This window comes from Hoplias malabaricus, chromosome 1 (assembly GCF_029633855.1).
Source record: "Hoplias malabaricus isolate fHopMal1 chromosome 1, fHopMal1.hap1, whole genome shotgun sequence".
NCBI classification, from domain to species: Eukaryota; Metazoa; Chordata; class Actinopteri; order Characiformes; family Erythrinidae; genus Hoplias; species Hoplias malabaricus.
Genome location: NC_089800.1, coordinates 26348663 through 26369130, shown reverse-complemented (window position 1 = coordinate 26369130; position 20468 = coordinate 26348663). Strand labels below are relative to the sequence as shown.

The 20468-nt window shown below is 42.1% G+C and overlaps 1 protein-coding gene across 1 annotated transcript in view; it reads right to left on the bottom strand.

Annotated features, from left to right (window-relative positions):
• Positions 1–20468, bottom strand: part of nbeab (neurobeachin b) — a 342438-nt gene that overhangs the window by 230044 nt on the left and 91926 nt on the right. Inside the window, exons 9-15 of the mRNA XM_066660786.1 lie at positions 15989–16186; positions 15247–15380; positions 13443–13551; positions 11600–11752; positions 8207–8375; positions 757–836; positions 295–357 (exon numbers count right to left, since the gene is read on the bottom strand). Coding sequence (XP_066516883.1) covers positions 295–357; positions 757–836; positions 8207–8375; positions 11600–11752; positions 13443–13551; positions 15247–15380; positions 15989–16186 — 906 coding nt within the window. The remainder of the gene's footprint in view (positions 1–294; positions 358–756; positions 837–8206; positions 8376–11599; positions 11753–13442; positions 13552–15246; positions 15381–15988; positions 16187–20468) is intronic.

Sequence of the window (20468 nt, the reverse complement as noted above, 5' to 3'; positions counted from 1 at the left end):
TGATAGAGACACTTTCTGTTGCCTTTGTCTGTATTATATTTTCTTTGTTATTTCTTTGATTTGTGCTGCCTTTTCATAGCTTGCTTTCCTCAGGTCATTTGGGGGGGAAACAATAAACAACATCAACATCAGTCAGAAAAAACGCTGTCAATAGCGGTTTCATGCATTGAAGCTAGAGACTGGCTTTGCGCTGTTCCAGTGAGAATTACAAATCTCTCCCGCAGAGACAGCACCGTGAAGGACCTTATTCATAACGTCGAAATGGCGACTTTCGTCTTTTGCAAACAGACTTACCTCATGCATGGTCAGCAAATAGTTCTGAATGCTCTGAAGCTCGTCCTCTTTAACTCCTCGATCCTGTTAACAACAAACAAAAAAACAAACACTCAACTCCACAAAACTAAAATGAAGGAATAGGAACCTCCGGGATTGAATCAAGTTCTATGGTCACAACAGACGATGCCTCTGGCCGACTGTCTGACGAAGACATGATTTTGGTTGCTATCTGAGGATCGATGGCAGTATAATTTGTTTAGTAAAAGTGGTTGGTCTTAAATGGGTCAAAACTGGGGATCTGGAACTTTGACCAACTCACAAAATGTGCAACTAGACCACCCAGTTAGTCGTGTATGAGCTGCCGATACCAGGGCGGATCATTTGCTGAAGTCATGACCCTTGATGAATTAATTGCTGTGCAGAACTTTGTGTCCTGATTGGCTCATAATTCAAGTGGAATAGGAAGAAGACCGGTCTTACCTTGAGGATGAGCTGCTTGAGGAAGAGCAGCATGAATGCCCTCAGTGAGATGATCTCCTTTTGAGAAGGACGTGGGCCATCTGAAAAGACAGAAAAATAAGACACAGCACAAGTATGTGTCCTGGGAAAGGATTACGGGTCATTATTGGTTCCAAGAACACTGCTGCTGTGACTTAAGACCTGCTCATGGTGTTGACATTGTAGAGTCTGTGTAATGCCTATAATGCACTGGAGCTTCAAGTGGGAAAACTTGTTTTAGTCAATTCAGATATAAACGTTTAATAATCCACTACTGGAGTTCTGACTCGTGGTCCTTTTAAAACTATTTCTGTGTGTATAAATGTTTTATAAATGAGCCTCTGAATCACACTGCACCTCAAAAATTGATGTGCATGAGGTATGCAAAAGCAGCCTCAGAAGGTATTGGACTAAGACACATATTAAGTGATAAAACATAACTTAAGTGAGACAGATCTACAAAGGTAATGAGTGTGTACATGACATTAACAAAATAAGTAAGCCTAAGAATGTGTTGCACTTAAAAAGTTATGGGGTGTAAAATTGTCAACAAATATATTACTATTATTACTAGGTCAAAGTGATAGCAGTGTTCTTTATAGAGAGTTATGAAATAAAGAGAAATTTAAGGACAGTAGCAAGTTAAAAAAATAAAAAATAAAAAATAAGCCTTGATATTTTACAATGTAGTACGATGTTCTCTTTTTATTCACCCATTTGCAGCTCTAAATGTAGCACCTGTGTCACAGTAATAAAATCAATAACATCTCCATGTTACTATTATTTTATGATTCATACATATTTGATTACTCAATCCACACAAATGTTCTGCTGTGAAGTACCGCAGGAACAGTGCTGTAAACGGTCATGGGAAAATGTTACACAGGAAGAAGGCAAAAGAAATTCTGTGTCTGTCTGACATTTTGGACCTAAAAGCCATTTTTACATTTTGATTTTTATTATAATTTTTTTGTATAATGCTAAACTTGTTGGGTTATATGTGAAACATTCAGCAAAGTTTAAATAAAAAAACACAAAACAGAAATATATTAAATATCTCCTCAAAAATGACCAGTACTGCTCTCATCTCAAAGTAGAATGGGCAGTCCTAAAAGTGGGAAATGCTTAAGTACCCAGACCAATCACAAGGCTACCATAGCCAAGCCTCCTCTCGGAGTCGAGGTAAAGCTAACGCTTAGGGTCAAGCTAAAGATTAGGAGCCATTAGTGAGCAAGCTATCAAGCTATTCACCAAGCTATGGGAAGGGAGTGAAAGGAATAAACAGAGCAAATACAGAGCGAGTATGAATGGATTAAGTCTGAGTACAGCAGAGAAAGTGGCAACACTCGGTTGGCGTGTATAACAGAGTAGCATCAGAGATAGCAGCCGCACTGGGCCGGCGTGTAGAGCAGAGTAGCAGCGGGGAAGACAGACCCACTCAGTTGGCAGTACAGTGGAGATAGTGGCCATACTGGGTCGGCGTGTACAACAAAGTAGCAGCGGGGATAACAGCCACATTCGGTTGGCAGTACAGCAGAGTAGCAGTGGGGAAAGCACCAATTTGGAGACACTCTAGAATGTATCCCGTTCGTACAATTATGTTAAAAAAAATAATCACACAAAACCACACCAAAGACACATAAAGCCCTCCCACCGGCGGCTGCTCTGTCTCGAGTTTAGGTCTAGGCTTAGGATAAGGGCTATGTTTATGGTTAAGGCTCATTCCTTTATTCCCATTTCTCTTGCTCTAAAATGCTTTTCCTTCATTCCTCTTGTGTGTAATGCAAAGGAGGGAGCGTCACATATCTGAAAGAGGAGGGTGAGTGGTCTGACCTGCTGTGGAGGCTATTGATTAAACGTCATATTCACAGATGCACCAAAAGCCCGAGAAGCCCTCCCATGGGCTCATTCATTTCCACCCGTCTTCCAGTATTAGCTTTGTTTTGCTTTCTGATTACTGTAAGAATATGAAGCTGACGACTGTAAAGATTGATGGCAACTTTGGTGATCAATGCCAACTCCTGCTAATTCATTACACTCGCAGAGAGGGTGAGCACGAGGCTAAAATCAATGTTAGAAGATTTTTGGACAAATGGAAAATTGCACTACACTATGTAGACAACATGAGGTAATCTGGCGTGACGTCTGGAGCGACATTTCAGCTGATACTCCTCTTATATCCCCATATGGTTTGGGGTTCAGTCTCTCCTTCTGCAGCTTTAAAGGATGTCAGACAGCAACTTGAAAGGCTGTCTGGGGCTCAGGCAGATTAACTCTAGTACAAACCCCCACCTAATCACAATATATTTACTATGGTCTACATTAACATCCACATGCATCGGAGTAACGGCTTTTAATTTCACATCCCTCTGCTTTCCAAGCACACCCCCACATATCTATTTGGAAAACTGCCCTCCACAAATATCAGCGCTTGCCACAAACCACTGGACCTGTGCCGCAGAGCTGTGGCCCGAGATGTGTATTGAGTAATGCTTTGAAATCTTCCCAGGATTTCATTTCTCCAAGTAAATGAGGGAAGGCTCTGGCAGCGAGGGCTCATTCCGTGACTCTAATGGAACAGAAGGAACAGTGGTTAAGGAAAGTTGATATCATTTGTACCATCGATCTCTCCATTTGTTTTTGTTTTTTTTAATTTCCAAGCATGCCCTTTTCCTGCTCCAGAGCCAGACAAATTCATTAAAAATCCAATACTATCCATTTTTTCAGAATGCTTTATATTAGCTGAAATTGGGCAGTAATGTGAGGGGGCTCGCAGGGGCTGATGCATTTGTTTTAAATCAATTGACAGTGGTAAATAGTCTCATTAAAAATGAAAGCTTCATATACAAGAGGGAAATTCTAAATGTTTAAATTTCATTAGAGCATTACACTTTACACCTTTACACTCAGAGAGAGAGAGAGAGAGAGAGAGAGAGAGATGAAGGGTGGTGTGTGTTCAGACCTTTCCTTTCCACTAGGGTTAATTTTCACTCCTAAACATAAAAATGTGCTGTTAAAGTCTCTTTAAGTGATGCCCTACAAGAACCACTTCTGTTTCCATAAAGAACCTTAAGATCGAGAGATGTTTCTTAAGCCTTTTAAAGGTTCTTCACACACTCACACATCTCTAAACGTGGTTCCTCTTTGGCAGCGCATGTGTTCTATCTGTACGTGACTGGTCACATTATCATCACAGACAAATGACCAAATCTGGTGGTGCCTTCTTTAAATGGAGCATATTCTCCCTCTTTTCCACAAGTGAACACAGTTCTGCAGTTTTAGTGAGAGATATGTTTCACGCTCTGGTCAAAATCCCACAAGGATCAAGCACCACAGCAGCATTCTTCCTGTGGATAGACATCTCCGTTAAGAGCGGCCAGTTTCAGCGCCTATTCCTTTAAATGAGAACGAGCCACAGCTCAGTTCATAGTGAGAGCCCAGGAGTGATGAGCGAGGAGCCGAAGCTGGTTTGTAGCCATTTTCACTCTGAGATCTTATTTCTACATCCACGTTGTGACTGATTTGGTCCATTTAACGGCTCGCATTTTAGTGCACATAAAAGAGATTCCAGCTCTGTGATTGGAGGGACTGAGATGAGGAGGCGGGACGATTGTAAAGTGTCTGCACTCTATGCAAGAAGCAGGACAAAACAACTTATTTTACCCCATGCTTTCTGACTTAGGCAGCCCACAAAACACTGACTGGGTGGTCTTGTTTCACAGTGTGTGGGTTGGTACTGAGATACCCAAAGTAATTTGCACTAAGCAAGTGATATTTTTCAGTTTTCATTATATGTCCCATTTAGAGGTGAAAAATTCTACATTTCTGTGTGATTCAGGAGGAGGTTTAAAACAAGCCATTCAGAGAGATTGGATGTGAAACGTAGAGAAACCTACTGAGATAAAAAAAACCTGTGTGTGTGTGTGTGTGTGTGTACGGACTTGGTTCATGTAAATGTCAGTGCACTGTTGTGTATTCTACCTGGATCAACGTTGGATATTACTATTCTACAGAGCTCTAATGTGTGTGAGTGTGATGTGTATGACCTGAGACATGTGATCTAGTTCTCTAATCGCTCAGTTCCCTGATTGTAATGTCTCCAGTATCTGGCTACACCAGTAAGAATCACAAGTAGCTCACACCTCACCAGTTAGAATGGAGTTATTTATAAACACAGCCAAATGTACACATTAACATCAAGCTTAAGTGGAGCAGCACATAAACAAGCACTGCTCCGCACTCATGAGCTCTCGCGCAGAACTTAGCCGTGGCTCATTCTCATTTAAGTGAACAGGCGCTGAAACAGGTCGTCCTAAACAGAACAGGAGGAGAATGCGGCTATGGTGTTTGATCCTTGTAGTATTTTGACCAAAGAATATCACAGACGTATCATTAAGATTAAATACCTTACTTTTTACAAATTAAAGAGTGTTATTTAGCCTTTTATTTCTTGTTACATAACCCAGCATTATCTCACCTGTACGTCATGGAACAATCATCCAATCAGACAACAGATAAAGGCATAAATAAACAAGACTAGCCCGGCCAGCCATTAGCCATTTAGCCATTTTCATAGCCATGTGAGGTGTTTCTGGCATTTCAAAAATGTGCGCAGCTATATGGAGATTTATAAACACACTAATGCCACAAAATGTCTCCCCACCACTTCCCTTTACGACATTACAGGCAAAGACACACACTCATGCGAAATACAACAAATTCAGCAGTCCTCCTCTCTCTGTGAGATATAATACGTGTGTAAATTTTGCCAAGTTCTGAGCCGTCCTGCTGGGCTTGTGAACACTGGAGAAACATAACTAATGTAGAGCCAAACAAAGCCCCAGAAACACACACAAACGGAGCATGTTCCTGTTTTATTTCCTATTATATATGTATATGAAACATTGTAAATGACTCCCGTCCAGCTGTGTGTGAGGCTCTGAGCTCTTTCTTGAGTTACTGAACCTCGACACGCCCATGGACAAAGCCACGGATTGCGCTGAAGAACCTACTCTCCTTTGGTTCCAGCTGGGAACAAATTTTTCAGGTTTGCGAACCAGTTTATGAGTGGAAACAAACCAAATGGTTCCATATTTAGTTCACGAACTGCAACTGTTCCCTCGTTGGTGGAAAAGCACTATGTGAATTATGGCTAAACTAACATCAGACAGTGTAGTAACGCCACCTTGTGAAATATCGCTGAACTACAACATTCAACATTGGGAGTCAGACAGTCAGTTATATGGCTCTTTTAGGCCGTCCTACACACAAAAACACACACACACCTTTGTTCTGAAATGTTCTTCTACAAAGACATCCCAGACCAGTATAGGATCAAATTCTAGTGTTAATGAGAGAGCAAGTCACTAGACGGCAGTTTTTCTGAACCATATCCATCCATTATCTGTAACCGCTTATCCAATTTTAGGGTCGCGGGGGGTCCAGAGCCTACCTGGAATCATCGGGCGCAAGGCGGGAATACACCCTGGAGGGGACGCCAGTCCTTTTTCTGAACCATATGATAGAATTAACTGTGATTACTTTGAAGTACATGAGGTTTTAAGAGAAGATGTGTTGCCTTAAACTCAAGTCAATATACTTTCATTTGCTTATGGATTTATTCTGCTCTTCACACTTTGGCATATATTTCATCTTTTTAAAGATATTTTTAAATCCCACAGCACACAGCTAAAACCTGTACCACAGGCATCAGTAAATCCAGCCACCCTCCGGATTTCCACTGAGCTGTTTAAACCTAACAGCTCTCGCGTGCTTTAAGCTCAGTCTGCATTTGCATCGTTTCATTGTTTCATCACTGTGTTTCAGGAAGAAGTTTCTGCAACCTGTGTTTGGGGCCAGTGTGTGTACAGTACACTCTCAAGAGACTCTTATATGTTCCCAAGCTTCGCAAACAATGATGGAGCTCAAAAATAGTCAATAAGATTTTAAAAAAACCTCTCAGGTGACAATAAGGGGTTTATTTAGTATTTATGGGGAAATCATGAATAATGCAGGAGGCTAAAAAACAGAGAGAGAGAGAGAGAGGGAGGAAGAGAAGGAGAACACAAGAGAGATTAGGCATCACAAGACAGGTGATATTCAGAAATTCAGAGTGAAGAAAGGAAGGTGGCCTCCTTCAGAAATGGACAGAGGCAATGAGTTTGTGAGAGAAGGAAAAAGAAAGCAAAATGAAAAAGAGAAAGAGAGGAGGAAGGGAGCGAGAGAACGATGGGTGGTTTTAGGGAGCTGTGGAGTATAGTGAAGCTCAGACTAAATTTAGTCTCCACACAGAGACTTCATCAGTTATTCATTCATAGGAAGCTCTGCTCTTCTGAGACTAGGACTGGGACTATGGGGGGATCAGCGAGGGGCTGCAGGGAAGCCTTTTAAGGGCCTGTGTATGTGTTTGTGCACGTGTGTGTGTGTTTGTGTGTGCACAATCCGATTCCTTTTGTGCTGTGAATGAGTGTGTATACAATGTCACCGTGCTCAATTCCAAGAGTGGGCTAGAGAGGTATAAAGCCCTGAGTCGGACTGTGATCCGTGTACTGATGGAGCTCCTGTACCTTTCAGATGTGATGTGATTTTGAAAGGTGAAGCGGACTGACGTCAACATCTTCACGTCAGTAAACGGAGGCTAAATCAACCCTCAGTTAAACTACTCTGTTGACAATGGATCAGTACAGATCTGTAGGGTCATCTGTGTCGCTTCCTTAGACGTCCAGTTACAGCGAGTCCTGCCACCAAACCCCTTTTGACAAGATCTGCATTGCTGTATTAAGGCTACGTTTGCTGGAGACTGGCCTCTCAGATTAAAGGCAGGGAAGTTGGGGTCAGGACCTTGGCCTCTGGCAATGGGATCCACAGTAAGCCTCCGTCTCTATTGTCACTGTAAAAGCTCTCTAGCCGGCTCAGTCCTGTTCTCCAAAGACTCTAGTACATCAAACTGTAAAAGAGTCGTTATACTGACACCCAGTGGCCTAGAGGTATCAGAGGATTTTAAACATGGCTGTCCCCTTGCAGGTACCCAGTCTATGGATCATAAACTGGTTTATTGTGGGACTGATATTTCATTTCAAATGGGTATTTTTGCTCCTTCAGTTACAAAGTGTAATTCATTTTTAACTCTTCTCAAATGTAGAGCAGGGAAAGAGGGGGTGTGGTTTGGTTTCCTAAGCTTTGCCAATTCAATAGTTACATAGTGGGGTTTCTGCAGTGCTGAGCCCAGAGTGGCAATGGCAGAGGCTCTATTCTCCTGATTACAGCTCAGTGAAGCACCACAGTGATTTTGAAGCTGTAATTCTAATGTACAAATACTACCTAGTGTTATTTTAAAGCTTTAATCTTTGAGAGTCATTTAAAAAAGCATCAGGTCAGATACAATTCACAGGTTTCTGTACATCCTAACTCTGGCCACAAGCAGGGGGCTTACCAAGGCCTCGAGGGGTGATGAAGCTGCAGGGGGCTGGGTTCACTGCCCAGTAATAATACTTAAGAGTGTGCATGAGCTGCAGCACTGTCCCCACTCGCCGGATGGTGTTGTAGATGGTCGCCGTACCGATGAATTCAGCCGATAGGTAAGTGTACAGTGACAACTGCACCTGAGGAAAACAAACAAATACAGAAGAGGAAGCAAACATTGTTATTGTCCATTTCTGTTAGCACCTCGTAGTTCTCTTCATACTTTGTTAGCCCGATGTGGCGGTGGTGCGTTAGTGTGTGTTTTGCTGGTATGAGTGGATCAGACACAGCAGGAGCTGCTAGAGTTTTTAAACACCTTGATGTCACTGATGAGTATAGTCCACCAACCAAAAACGTCCTGTGGCAACTGACCTACTAAAGGACGACCAACAACTACTGTCTCTGACTTTACATCTACAAGGTAGACCACCTGGGTAGGAGTGTCGAACAGAGTGGACAGTGAGTGGACACAGTGTTTGAAAACCTCTAGTAGCACTGCTGTGTCTGATCCAATTATACAAGAAACACATACTAAATCAAGTCAAATTATACTCTTTCTCACTGATGATCCTGTGAAGGATCCTGACCTTGATGTAGAACAACAGATGGACTACAGTCTAATAATCGTAGAACTACAAAGTGACTCTTCAGGGTGTTTTGTTACTTTACTTTAAATAAGATATCTGCCGTTTTAGCCATTTCAGAGAGGTTTTTAATATAACAACGGCATTCCAAAAGACAGGATGGTGAGGACCCCCAGTGAAGAACCAACCCACGAAGAACCCATTGTTGTGAGTGAGTCTGAAGCCTTTGGGCTGAAGTCAGAACTGCTTTAGTCAAAGCTGCTGCTCTGCTCTCATGGGGGATAGAAGAAACGCTGATGAGTGTCGATAGCTCTTCCAATTAAAGCCTTGCTCTCCCAGTGGAGTTCACTCAGAGCCACAGAGAGGATGATGATGATGATGATGATGATGATGAGAGAGAGAGAGGGAGAGGGAGAGAGAGAGAGAGAGGGGGAGTTGTCTGCAGGTCCCAGAGACACGACCCACCCAAAAGATACGGACAGAAACATTCTAGTGTTTACTGGATTTACTCCAGCACTCAGCTTCAATTCATCATCGACAGTTTATCATTTCTCTCTCTCTCTCTCTCTCTCTCTCTCTGTTCTATTTTCTGATATGCTGCATGTCTCCAGAGATGCAGCAGCATCCTTCCCCCCACCTCTCTCTCTCTCTCTCTCTCTCTCTCTCTCTCTCTCTCTCTCTCTCTCATTTATTTCCACACTTCTCTTATTTATTCACGAAGGGTCTTGGTGGCCTGGTGGCTGAGTGGAGTGTGTAGTGTGTTTGGTACTCAGAGTGTCGTCCCTCTTTGATACGCCTCATCCACTCCTTCACGGGTCATTACAGAGCGCAGGGAGCCAAATTTCAATCCTCTCACATTTCAAAACAACCCCCCCACCCCCCACCAACACAAACACACACACACACACACACTCCGAGTTTACAGAGCAACCGTCACCACAAGCAGCGGGCAGTCAGCAGCACAAAACTGCAGAGGACCTTTAAAAAAAATCAGCACGTTTTCTTGACTCCGGCAGCGACCTCGTATGATCCCGAGCTGCGCAACGGCACAGTCAATATTTCAAGACTTCTGACTTCAAAGGCCAATCTGAGCCTCAGTTAAAAAAAAAAAAAAAAGCTCTATAAACAGAACAAATAGACCAATTTCACCTGGGGCTCTGACACGTCATTTTTCATGGGTACACAAAACCACACACACACACACACACACACACACACACACACACACACAATCAGGATGTACTGTTCATGTGTGGAGCTGGAGTGAAGTGGCCAATCATTTGAAGAAAATCAAACATTCATTTTTGTCTTCCGCAGCAGATCATTGAGAACTTTTCTTGTTGCTGAAATGTCCTCTTAATTTTGACCAGGAGCTACAAAGCTAATTATATAACATGCCATGGAAGCTTATAACCAGTGCGCCTAAATCAGTCTTCGTCAGACACTTCTGTATAGTATCCATAATGTCACAAATGCACCGTGTTGGAGGCATTGTAACCGTAAAATGGTTCAGTGAAAAAATAAAACAGCACTTTCATAATATTTATTCCACAGGAAGCAGTGAGAACACTAAAAGTGGTGAAGCGTGAACAGAGGGAGTGGATTCCACATCAAGGCAAACTCACTGAGGACACTAGGGGCTGTAATATGAATAAATTGTTATCTTTTAACAATATTTACACATACGACAGTACCTACGGCCCATGTGCTTTGATATTACCAACTAACTCGTGTTTACCTGTGAACAGTTCAACTTTCACATCGGTTTTAAGTCATGATTAGCATATTCTTCAAACCTTTATTGTTAAATAAATGTGAATATATTTGCTTTGAGGCCCATAAGTAAAAACTAGATACTTGAAATGTATTAATTTAAGGGTAAATCCCCTTTTTACCATGATATTACCATATACTTACCCACTTATTACTAATCTGTAAAGTGCATACCAAAGTATTTCATCTAAATGGGTACAGTGTAAAATAAGCTTGACTTTGATGTTTATCAGCACTTATGCTATATATATATATATATATATATATATATATATATATATTTTTTTGTTGTTGTTGTTGTTCTATGAACTGTATTTACAGCCTATTTTTTATATGTCTTTCCTTTCTTAGACTATACTCTGAACATGGCTGGTGTGGTGCAGTAGGTAATAGCACCAAGGTCAACACGGCAGACCAGTGTTCAATTCAATGCCTGGGTAAATACACCATGCTACACCATTAATAAGAATCCCTGGGCAAGACTCCTAATTCTCTAATTGCCTACCTCTGTAATGTTATTAAAGTTGTAATTCACTCTGCAAAAGAGCATCAGCCTAATGCAGATCAACTATTGTAATATACAATTCCATGGTTTGAGCTTTTATACATCTCAGTCTTCTACATATAAAACAAGGTTTTGAGACCCAGCATGGGCAGGAATGCCACACTACACCAATAAGATTCCTCCCTCCACTGGAAGGCCATGACTCTAAATGCAAATATCTTAAAGCTAGAACTCTATGGCGAATGAACACCTGATGGAGGTGTGACTAGCTCAAAAAAGAATAAAATGGTGCTAATTGTGTTATGCTACATATGACAAGGACTGGCTCGCGCTGTGTTCTACACTGTGTGTCCGTACCCCCTCCACCTCTCTCTGCTCTCTGGCTTCATTACTGCTCAGCCGAGCTAACTTTAGCTGTTCCTCACTGCAGTGTGTTGACAGGGTGAAATATGTTTGTCCCAGGACAGCAGAGGTGACCCGGCCCCCTCTGAGCTGCGCTTACTTTGGCTGGGGTGTGGATCCAGATGGCTGCATTGAACAGGATGTGGTCACACAGCTGCTTGAGGAGAGGAGCACCGTGACTTAGACCGTCCAGATACTTAGCGAACGACAGGAACTGCTCCAGGACGGCCCGAGTGATGTGAACCCGCGAGGACTGCGAAACAAATGAGAAAGCATCATGTACTAAAACACTGAAATAAAAACAGAACACACTTTGATCAGTATTTAACAAAACAACAAACACAAAGTTCCCATGCACTCTTTCCCTCTCCCAGGCCCAGCAGTGAGTAAGAGAATCACTTCTGACTCGCCTGAGCGTATCTCTGTGGAGAATGGTGTCCAGCAGTGCACCCCTCCCCCCTGGCTGAAAATCGGTGTGTGGCAGTTGGATTAGTTTCAAATATTATCATCACACACTGCTAGCAGAAATGCTAAAGGTTGTTAGTGTTGTTTCCCTAATATTACAGCTTCTGAATCATTGTGATGCTCCACTGGCCTGTAATCAGGAGAATAGAGCCTCTGTTGTTAATACTCTAGGTTCAGAACTGCAGAAACTGAACTTTTTAACCTTTGGAGGAGGGTGGAAGAAAAACACATCCCACCCTCCCTAACTTCCCTCAACTGATTTTAAGACAGTGCTGTAAATGAAAATTACTGTTTGTAACTGTAGGGGGAGCCCAAGAGCAAAACAACCACATCTCACCTAGTGTTACTTTGAAGGCAACATCTACGATTGTGGAGAACTACAGTTCTCTCTGGTTTATTTATGTTCAGAAGCTCTGCCTCTTTTAAGATGGAATGGTATGTTTGAAAAAAAATACTGTTTTTTTGTGGATGCCTGAAGTTTAGCTTTCTCTGCTGTGAGCAGAAAGAGAGAGAGAGAGAGAGAGAGAGAGAGTTTTTGTGATGTCATTTATGGGTGACTACCGTGTGGGGAGTAAGAACAAATCATTATATTTGTTGCTATTTAATTACTCTTATGCTTATAATATGAGAAAATTATAGCTAAAAATCATCTGTTCTCATAAGAAATTCCCATAAAACCAATAATATAATCAGATATGACCTCCACTGTATTACAATATTACTCTACTTTCTGATGCTCCTCTAGTTATGCTAGAGATACTGTTGCCATGGCAATAGTTTCATGGCTGTATGCCATCACTGCTCATGTACTGCAATGTTCCGCATAGCTGCTGCATAAGAATGTATGAGAAGTTTTAATAAATTAAGATTAAGCTCCAGAATTCCCTGTACGTCGTGATCAAATCTGCAGGCAGATTATCTGAGCAGAAATACTCATAAATATATAACTATAGTATATTATGTTTCATCTCATAACTCCTTGAAATATTGAATAAAATGCTGAAGCAGTGCCTCTGCTGACGAACCCCTGAACAGCCCCTTGGTTAAAGAGCCGGCGCAGGGTTTAACTTCGCCTGTTCTCCAGAGGCCGGGCTCACTGCAGTTTCACAACAAACACAGCTAACATGAGCTGAAAGTTAAATTTTGACTTTGGAGCTGAAGGAGGACATTCTCATTGAGGGAAGCTGCTGGTGATTAGTGAGTTCTGGAGGTGCGGGGGGGAGGCTGAGGAGGGGTCAGTGTGGGCAGTGGGTGGACAAGGCAGAAGCAGATGGCTGTCTTCATGTGAATGAGACAGAAAGCTGCAGGACTGTCACTACACTCACACTAACTCTTGTTCACACAAACACACACACTTGTCTGAGTTCACTGTTCAAAACAAGAGAGAGAGAGAGAGAGAGAGAGAGAGAGAGCGAGAGAGAGAGACATGTAATTGTATTGGACCACTGACACCTGCCAACCGAAGAGGTAACACCAACCTTTTCCAGCAGGTACCCGATCACCAGGAAGCCTTTCCCTCCCAGCATCTGCTCCTGCATGGCCACAGAGCTCTTCAATAGCTCCACCAGGAAGGCCAGGAGTGTCGCGCTGTAGGACAAAAAACATGGCGGTGTGAGTCCTCAAAAATACCTGCTTGAAAAGCCTGTCTTGACCAAGGTTTTTGGATCTGTTTTTGGATTTCTGTTTTTGGATCCTGACAGCAGTTGCAGTTCATAGCAACAACAAAAAGAGCAAGAAGAATAAACTTTTCATTCTTTTGGGGCTTAAATGAGAATTGAAAAACCACACAGTTTCTTTAATTAGTATCTCCATTGGCTGCTCGACCTGTCCATCAAAACCGCATATCTCCTCCCCTCTCTGCACTATGAGACAAGCTATAATTAATCACAATAAGGTTTAAATTTGCTGATTAAACATGATAAAACATAGATTCATAGCAGCAGTGTTGTAAGAGAATACGCTGTATGCTGTGGTCACAGGGAGTTGGACGTGGCTTGTTAGAATTCACTAAAAGAAACCCACATTTGTAGATATTTGCTGTCTACAAAACACACAAGTCCATTTTACATATGAAACTTTTTGACATGCGTCCCAGTAAAGATACTTCTACATTTCTGAGCTGTAATGGGTATAAATCACGTTATTGAGGGTTTATTTTTACTGTTACAGTCAGAAAATACAGTCTTTTCCTGCTCTTGAAAAGTTAGCTTTTTGTTTTTAATTGGACAGCGACGATATACAACATATATTTTACATTTTTTATGCTTCATTTAGCTGTTTAGGTCTTGTCATCGTTCTTCAATTAAAAAGTGCCACATTTCTCTTTTGTGAAAGAACGGTTCACAAAAAAACCTTGAGAACAATGCAGTGTGTTTCATGAGGCGTCACTCCTGTGTTTAAACCTGTCAGGCCTAAAAGGAGTTGTTATGTGTGCTGTTGACAACAGTCTGGGCAGGAAAGTGTTAAATCACTATTTACACCTACTTTTGAGACCAAAGAACACACTTTGAAGAACGCGAAGCTTGTTCAAGCTAAACATACGCAAAGGTATAAATCACAGATGCTTAGACCTTTGCATAAACAAACACAACCTGAAAACGTCCTACAAACTTCTGGTATGTAGCGAACACCTGTTTTAGATCTCAGTAGTATGAGATAAACAGAAACATCCCTGGAGAATCCAACAAAATATTTGATGGTAGCTGGCTGTACAGCAGAGAGAGGGAGAATGAGGCAGGTTGTTGTGGACTGACTCAGGGCACAATGCAGTTAGAACAGCTAAACCCGGATTACACTCAGCCTCAGGCTGGTCACTAAAGCCTGACTAGCTTAGCTCCAGCGCCCAGAGAGAGAGACGCCTCCACACTGGGTCAGAATCAGAGCCTAATGTTTCAACAATACACACCGAGATATGATACTCACTGCTGAGGGATATACCACACACCAGCGGCACAAATAAACCACTATAATAAACATAATAAAAAAACAACACAGTCAGTTTGAAACCTCACATTAATGTTCTGATCCCACAGCGATGATATCTTTCCACTACACAGTGGATAAATCACTGTTTCTCAAATCAGTCCCCAGTCTGGGATCCACTGAGTGGAGGCACTACCCGATCATATCCAGTAGTGGATTTATTACCTAAAGGCACTTAGTAATAAAACATTGCTGGTTTGATCTTTAACATACAATTGATCAGAAACATTCCCTGCCTGCTGTGGTCCATCAAATAAAGGCTGTAAATCTGACAGTCCAGGCTTAAATAAGGTCACTCACCAGACAGTGGTCTCCACCTGGCTCTCATTGTGCTGGTGGAAGTCGAGCTGAGCGAAGAGGGGAAAAAGCACCTGGATGCCCCCTATAGAGTGGATAGCGCTGTGGATAGAGTGCGTCACAATGGCCTTCACATCCTGCAGGAGAGAGGGAGACGTCTCTTCTTCAGAGTGGATTAAATAAATGCTGCTAACTGAAAAACGCATCATCCGACACTAGCCGAGTGCCCGATGATACAGAGTCTGTTCATTGCAGCAAAAAATATATATAGAATTGACAAAAAAAAGAAGAGATGCAAGAAATCAAACAAAGCTGCTGCTAATGTTCACAGAGCGCTATGGATTGGCCACCTCAGAACCCAAGCCCAAATCACAGTATTGGTAGTTGGGTTGTGAGAAGCTGGACAAAGTACACACTATAAAAATGCATGCAGTTAAAGAGGCATCTGTGTCAGCGTCAGTGTATGTTGTTATTTTTATGACAAACTTAATGAGTGTTCAATTACACAAAAGGTGGTCTCTGACTTATGCACAGGACTGTAGCTAAAAATGTAGATAAAGCCCTTACAGGGATTTCTCTGTACATTTTTACTCTTACAACAGAAGGCCAGTATGTCACACAGTGCAGCTAAGAATACCACACCTCAGATATAAGAAATGCACCCAGAATGCTAGACTTGTGTTTTCCTAACATTATGGGGACGTTATGTCCATTAAAAAGAGTAAAACAGGGTATACACACACACCTGGAGCATGAGTGCGTGAGGTGAGTGGACGAAGATGGACGGGTTCTCTCTGGGGGAGGATTCCAGACACAGCTGGGCATCAGTGGCTTTGGCGTTGTAAGTGAAGCAGATGCTGCTGGCCAACTTCCCATCATACAACACCTGCTTATGGTGCTCCGCCAGGTGGATGTCACTCTCAGACTTAAATTTAAAGGTGCTCTGCAAAGAGAGAAAGAGAGAGAGAGGGAGGGAGATGATGCAAAGGCAGTGAGAGTGAGAGAAAGAGAGTGAGATTCTTCTCTGGAATTGGGGGATTCCCAATGTTTACGTTCCAGACTTGAGCAATGCATGCTGGGTATAGTAGTCAGAGAACCCTGAGAGACGTAAACACAAAACAAGTGATACAAACTTGAATTTGTTCAAACTGCAGAAGCTGAGAGTTGAGATGTCACACCACAGCCTGTTGCACACCATGATAAACAACACAGCACAGATGGTCCCTTTAATCACTCCCTCCACTAAAAGGTAAACGAAGCATTTGATATATCAAAAACTTCACCAGAAACTAAATCAGACAGAACCAATCCAGCTGTAAGAGTTGATCCACTAAGATGTGGCTGGGCTTATAAATGCAGACCTGGCGCTGTCAATCCAAAACCAAAGATTCCTTTTAAGTGGTGATTAATATCACCTAAAGTCTCAGGAACCCCATGAATTACGGATGAGCCAAGGGACAGGAAGATCGGGAAAGGGGAGTTGCGGGAATGCTGTGATTGAATCATCGTATGTAGTGTTGGTCCTGTCATAAGAAAAAGACCACACTTTTACTGCCAACATCTGGAGTCTATCCCCAAAGACAGTGAGGTCATCCATATGTGACCTTTTTCATTACCACTGCTGGTAGAATGAGCTTATGTAATCACAGGACGTGAATGGAGCTTATGTAACTATAGTTTGTTTAAAATATCTGAATTATTAAATCACTAAAGAGTGATTCAGTGACGTGTTTCACGGACTATATAGGAGCACTCTGTAGTTCTACAATTAAAGACTGTAGTCCATATGTTGCTCTGCATACTCTTTTAGCCCCGTTTCACCCTGTTCTTCAATAGACAAGACCCCCAGATGACTACCACAGAGCATATGATTCAGGTGGGTGATTTTTTTAGAGTGATTATAACAGAATACAGTCTGTGGATACACTGCTGTGTCTCATCCACTCGTACCGACACAACACACTAAAACAACACCAAAAATGTCAGTGTCACTGCAGCGCTGAGAATGATCCACCATCCAAATCGTACCTGCCCTGTGGGGTTCCATTTACATATAAATCACATTACATCATATTACCGTATCCCATTTATCGCTGACAGCTTTTCTACTCTGGGCAGGATCTATTCCTTAGAACACTCTCAGAGATGCTGAACCAATCATTAATAATTAAAAAGCACAGCAATTAAATGGTGACATTTCTAGAATGATCCCAAGAGAGAGGAGGGGTCAGCTGATGGGACATTAATGCACTCTCACAGGAGAACGAAACTACAAGAAGAAGAAGAAGAAGAAGCGAGAAATGACTTCAAAGGCAGGAATGGACAAGAACCAAATGATAACCTGCAAACCATTTCTCCCCTTGCTCATTTGCCTCATTGACAAAATACACATCTTCTTTATGGGGCACCAATTGTGGACATTCAACTTCACATAGACAGGTTTAAAGGAACCTCTATTAACCTGTTGGACCACCTCTAGCCTGATACAATATGAGAGGCATGGAGGCATACAGGTTTCATTAGGCATCTTGTGGCAAATTTGCCCACACATGTTGCAACTGGGCCTGTGGATCCTGAACATTCATAGGTTGCTGAAAACGGTGCCCCAGCTGGTCCCATAAATGCTGAATTGGTGATAAGTCTGGTGACCAGGCAAGCCAATGAAGTGTTGCAATCTGGTGGAGACATCACTGGAAAACCCTTGCTGTGTGTGGGTGAGCATTATCCTGCTGAAAAAATGCCAGCTGGAAGACCTGCCATGAGAGACAACACATGTGGCCACAGGACATCAGCATATATCCCTGAGCTGTTAGTGTCCCTCATGCCACTACTCGGGGTGACTGAGTAATCAGACCACACAGGCAGCAATCTGAGTGCAATCTGGGGGAATCAATGAATGTATAAAATACAACATACAAACACAACAAAAGGACCACTAAAGAAATTAAACGAAATAGAAATAATCTTAACAACTAAAAGACCCAGGGATAAAGACATAAAACTGCAAAAGGACACAAAACAAAGATTACAAAATACTAAGAAAGAATACGTAGACACAGATTGAGCAAAATGATAAACAAATGTACACAGGGCCTAAGCATTGGAGCATTTTTTACTTATGTAGTTGCAGCATCCCTAAAACTGTTCAGTTTGACTGTGGTTTGGCGGTTCCAGTAAGTAACATATAAGAAATATTTTATCAGTCAGTACCAACATATTACAGTCATTAGTTGCAGTCTTTTTGCTGCAATAAATCTCTTCAGTTCACTTTTTATTATGTTATTGTTAGAAAAGAGTAAGATGTGTGCCTTTTTTTCTTTTTTAAAGAAAGATAATTTTACAAGTTGAAAGTCAACCAGAGTCAAAAGTCCACCGTCGTGCCAGTGGTAGCCAATGTGTTAGACAATGTTATGTTAAGGTGCTAGACAATGTTATGATGTAATGAATGATAAAAGAGGTCAGATGCCCTGAAGAATCACTCTAACCTGGCCAGTCAGGTACCTTAGCAATTGCAGCTATAGGTGTCATACCCACCGGCCATTTAAAACTCCTGGCCTGGATCCTGAATCTAAGGTCTGGATTTGAAGTTCTATGTTCTATGCTGTTAAAGGAACATTGCCCGAGTAGACGTCCACACGCTGCCGGCTGTAGAGTGCGTGCACAGCATTTTCAACATGGTAAACTGTTTCACTTCTGAGGTGCCAAAGAGGCACAAACTGGACACCTGGAATTTAAAAAAAAAAAAAAACTTGACAGGATATGAGCATCAAAATTCCGCAAAAAAAAAAAGAAAGAGTAGGACAACAGAGAACTGGGAATATTCTGACAGCACCGAACAGTGGAGGAGAAAAACAAAAGCACCGCAGCCCAGAGTGAGACAGCATAGGAGTGTGGAGAACCTCTCTACTCTGTGTGCTCTAGTCTAGTGGCAGTTAGAAACAGGGCTTGGCAGTTGCTAAGAGGTGTGTGTGCGTGTGTGTGTGTGTCTGGGCAGGTTTTATGTGTTTCTTCCACTGCGCGACTGAGACTCACTCAGTGATACGATCCATCAGTTTGAAAACATGTCCGCCTATTTTCCAGCGCTCTGCTCTATTGCACGCTTGCTGATGTACGGCTATATCAGTTTATAGCAGGAGACAGCTGAAATAATCTGGACATTCCTGACACCCACTGTACAGTGATATGCATCTCTCTCTCGGACCCGGCTGCTCTTATACACTGCATGGCCACACAAATAAGCGTTGTACACATTACAAGCCTCAAAGCTCAGATCGGATTTGACTGTCTTGACCGTTCCCATTCATAAATGTAAGTGGCCTGTGTCTGTCTGTAATGTGAACAAATCCGTCCCTAAAACAGAACACATGCACAAACTGATGTATTTATGCACATATTTGAGAGATGAATCCTTGTATTAAAACTGAAAAAAATAAATAAATAAATTCCCAAATGTCTAAATGTCCTCATACACCCTATGTAGTGCAAAGTCTAAGTCATAAAACTAGTGAGTCTAGGTTTCTGCACTCACACAGTGTATTGTATGTCTAATTATAAAACTGGCTATAAGCTTCATATCTTCCTGTTGAACTAGTGCCCTAGGTGTAGTAGTTTTATAATCTGTGATTTGCACAATGAAGGGAGTATGAACTACTTGGGACTCGTCCATGCCTGTCCTCCATTGTTGGTCACGTTCATACCTCATGCCAATGACTCACAGATCACATGTTTACACAGCCCTGAAACAATCAGATCTGAGACACATTGAAGCAAAAAAAAATAAATGAATAATTAGATTTGAGTCCCCTCTGCCTGGTAATGTGAACACACCCCATCCCTGAATAAAGAAAGGAGAACCAATTGTGATTAAACGTGTAGCTTAATACACACAGTTTTTACATTCTTCACACAAAGGCAGAGGTTTTGCAGCAGCTGCACATGAGTAATATCACAATGCTCAGTTACAGGCACTAGTTAGGATGGCATATAGTATAAGCAGTGCTCTGTTCTCTGGTGTCATAGAACTTCCTACCCTCATCCAATAGTTACATAGTGCAGTTTTGGCAGTAGTGACTCGGAGTAGCAACACAAACACACACACACACACACACACACACACGTACGTAGCCACGTACTGATTTGTGTAAAATCTCTCTGAAGTGTGATGCTGAGAGTCTGAGGCCTGGGGAAGGACGTCTGGCCTAAGGCTAACAGTGTAGAAAGTTAAG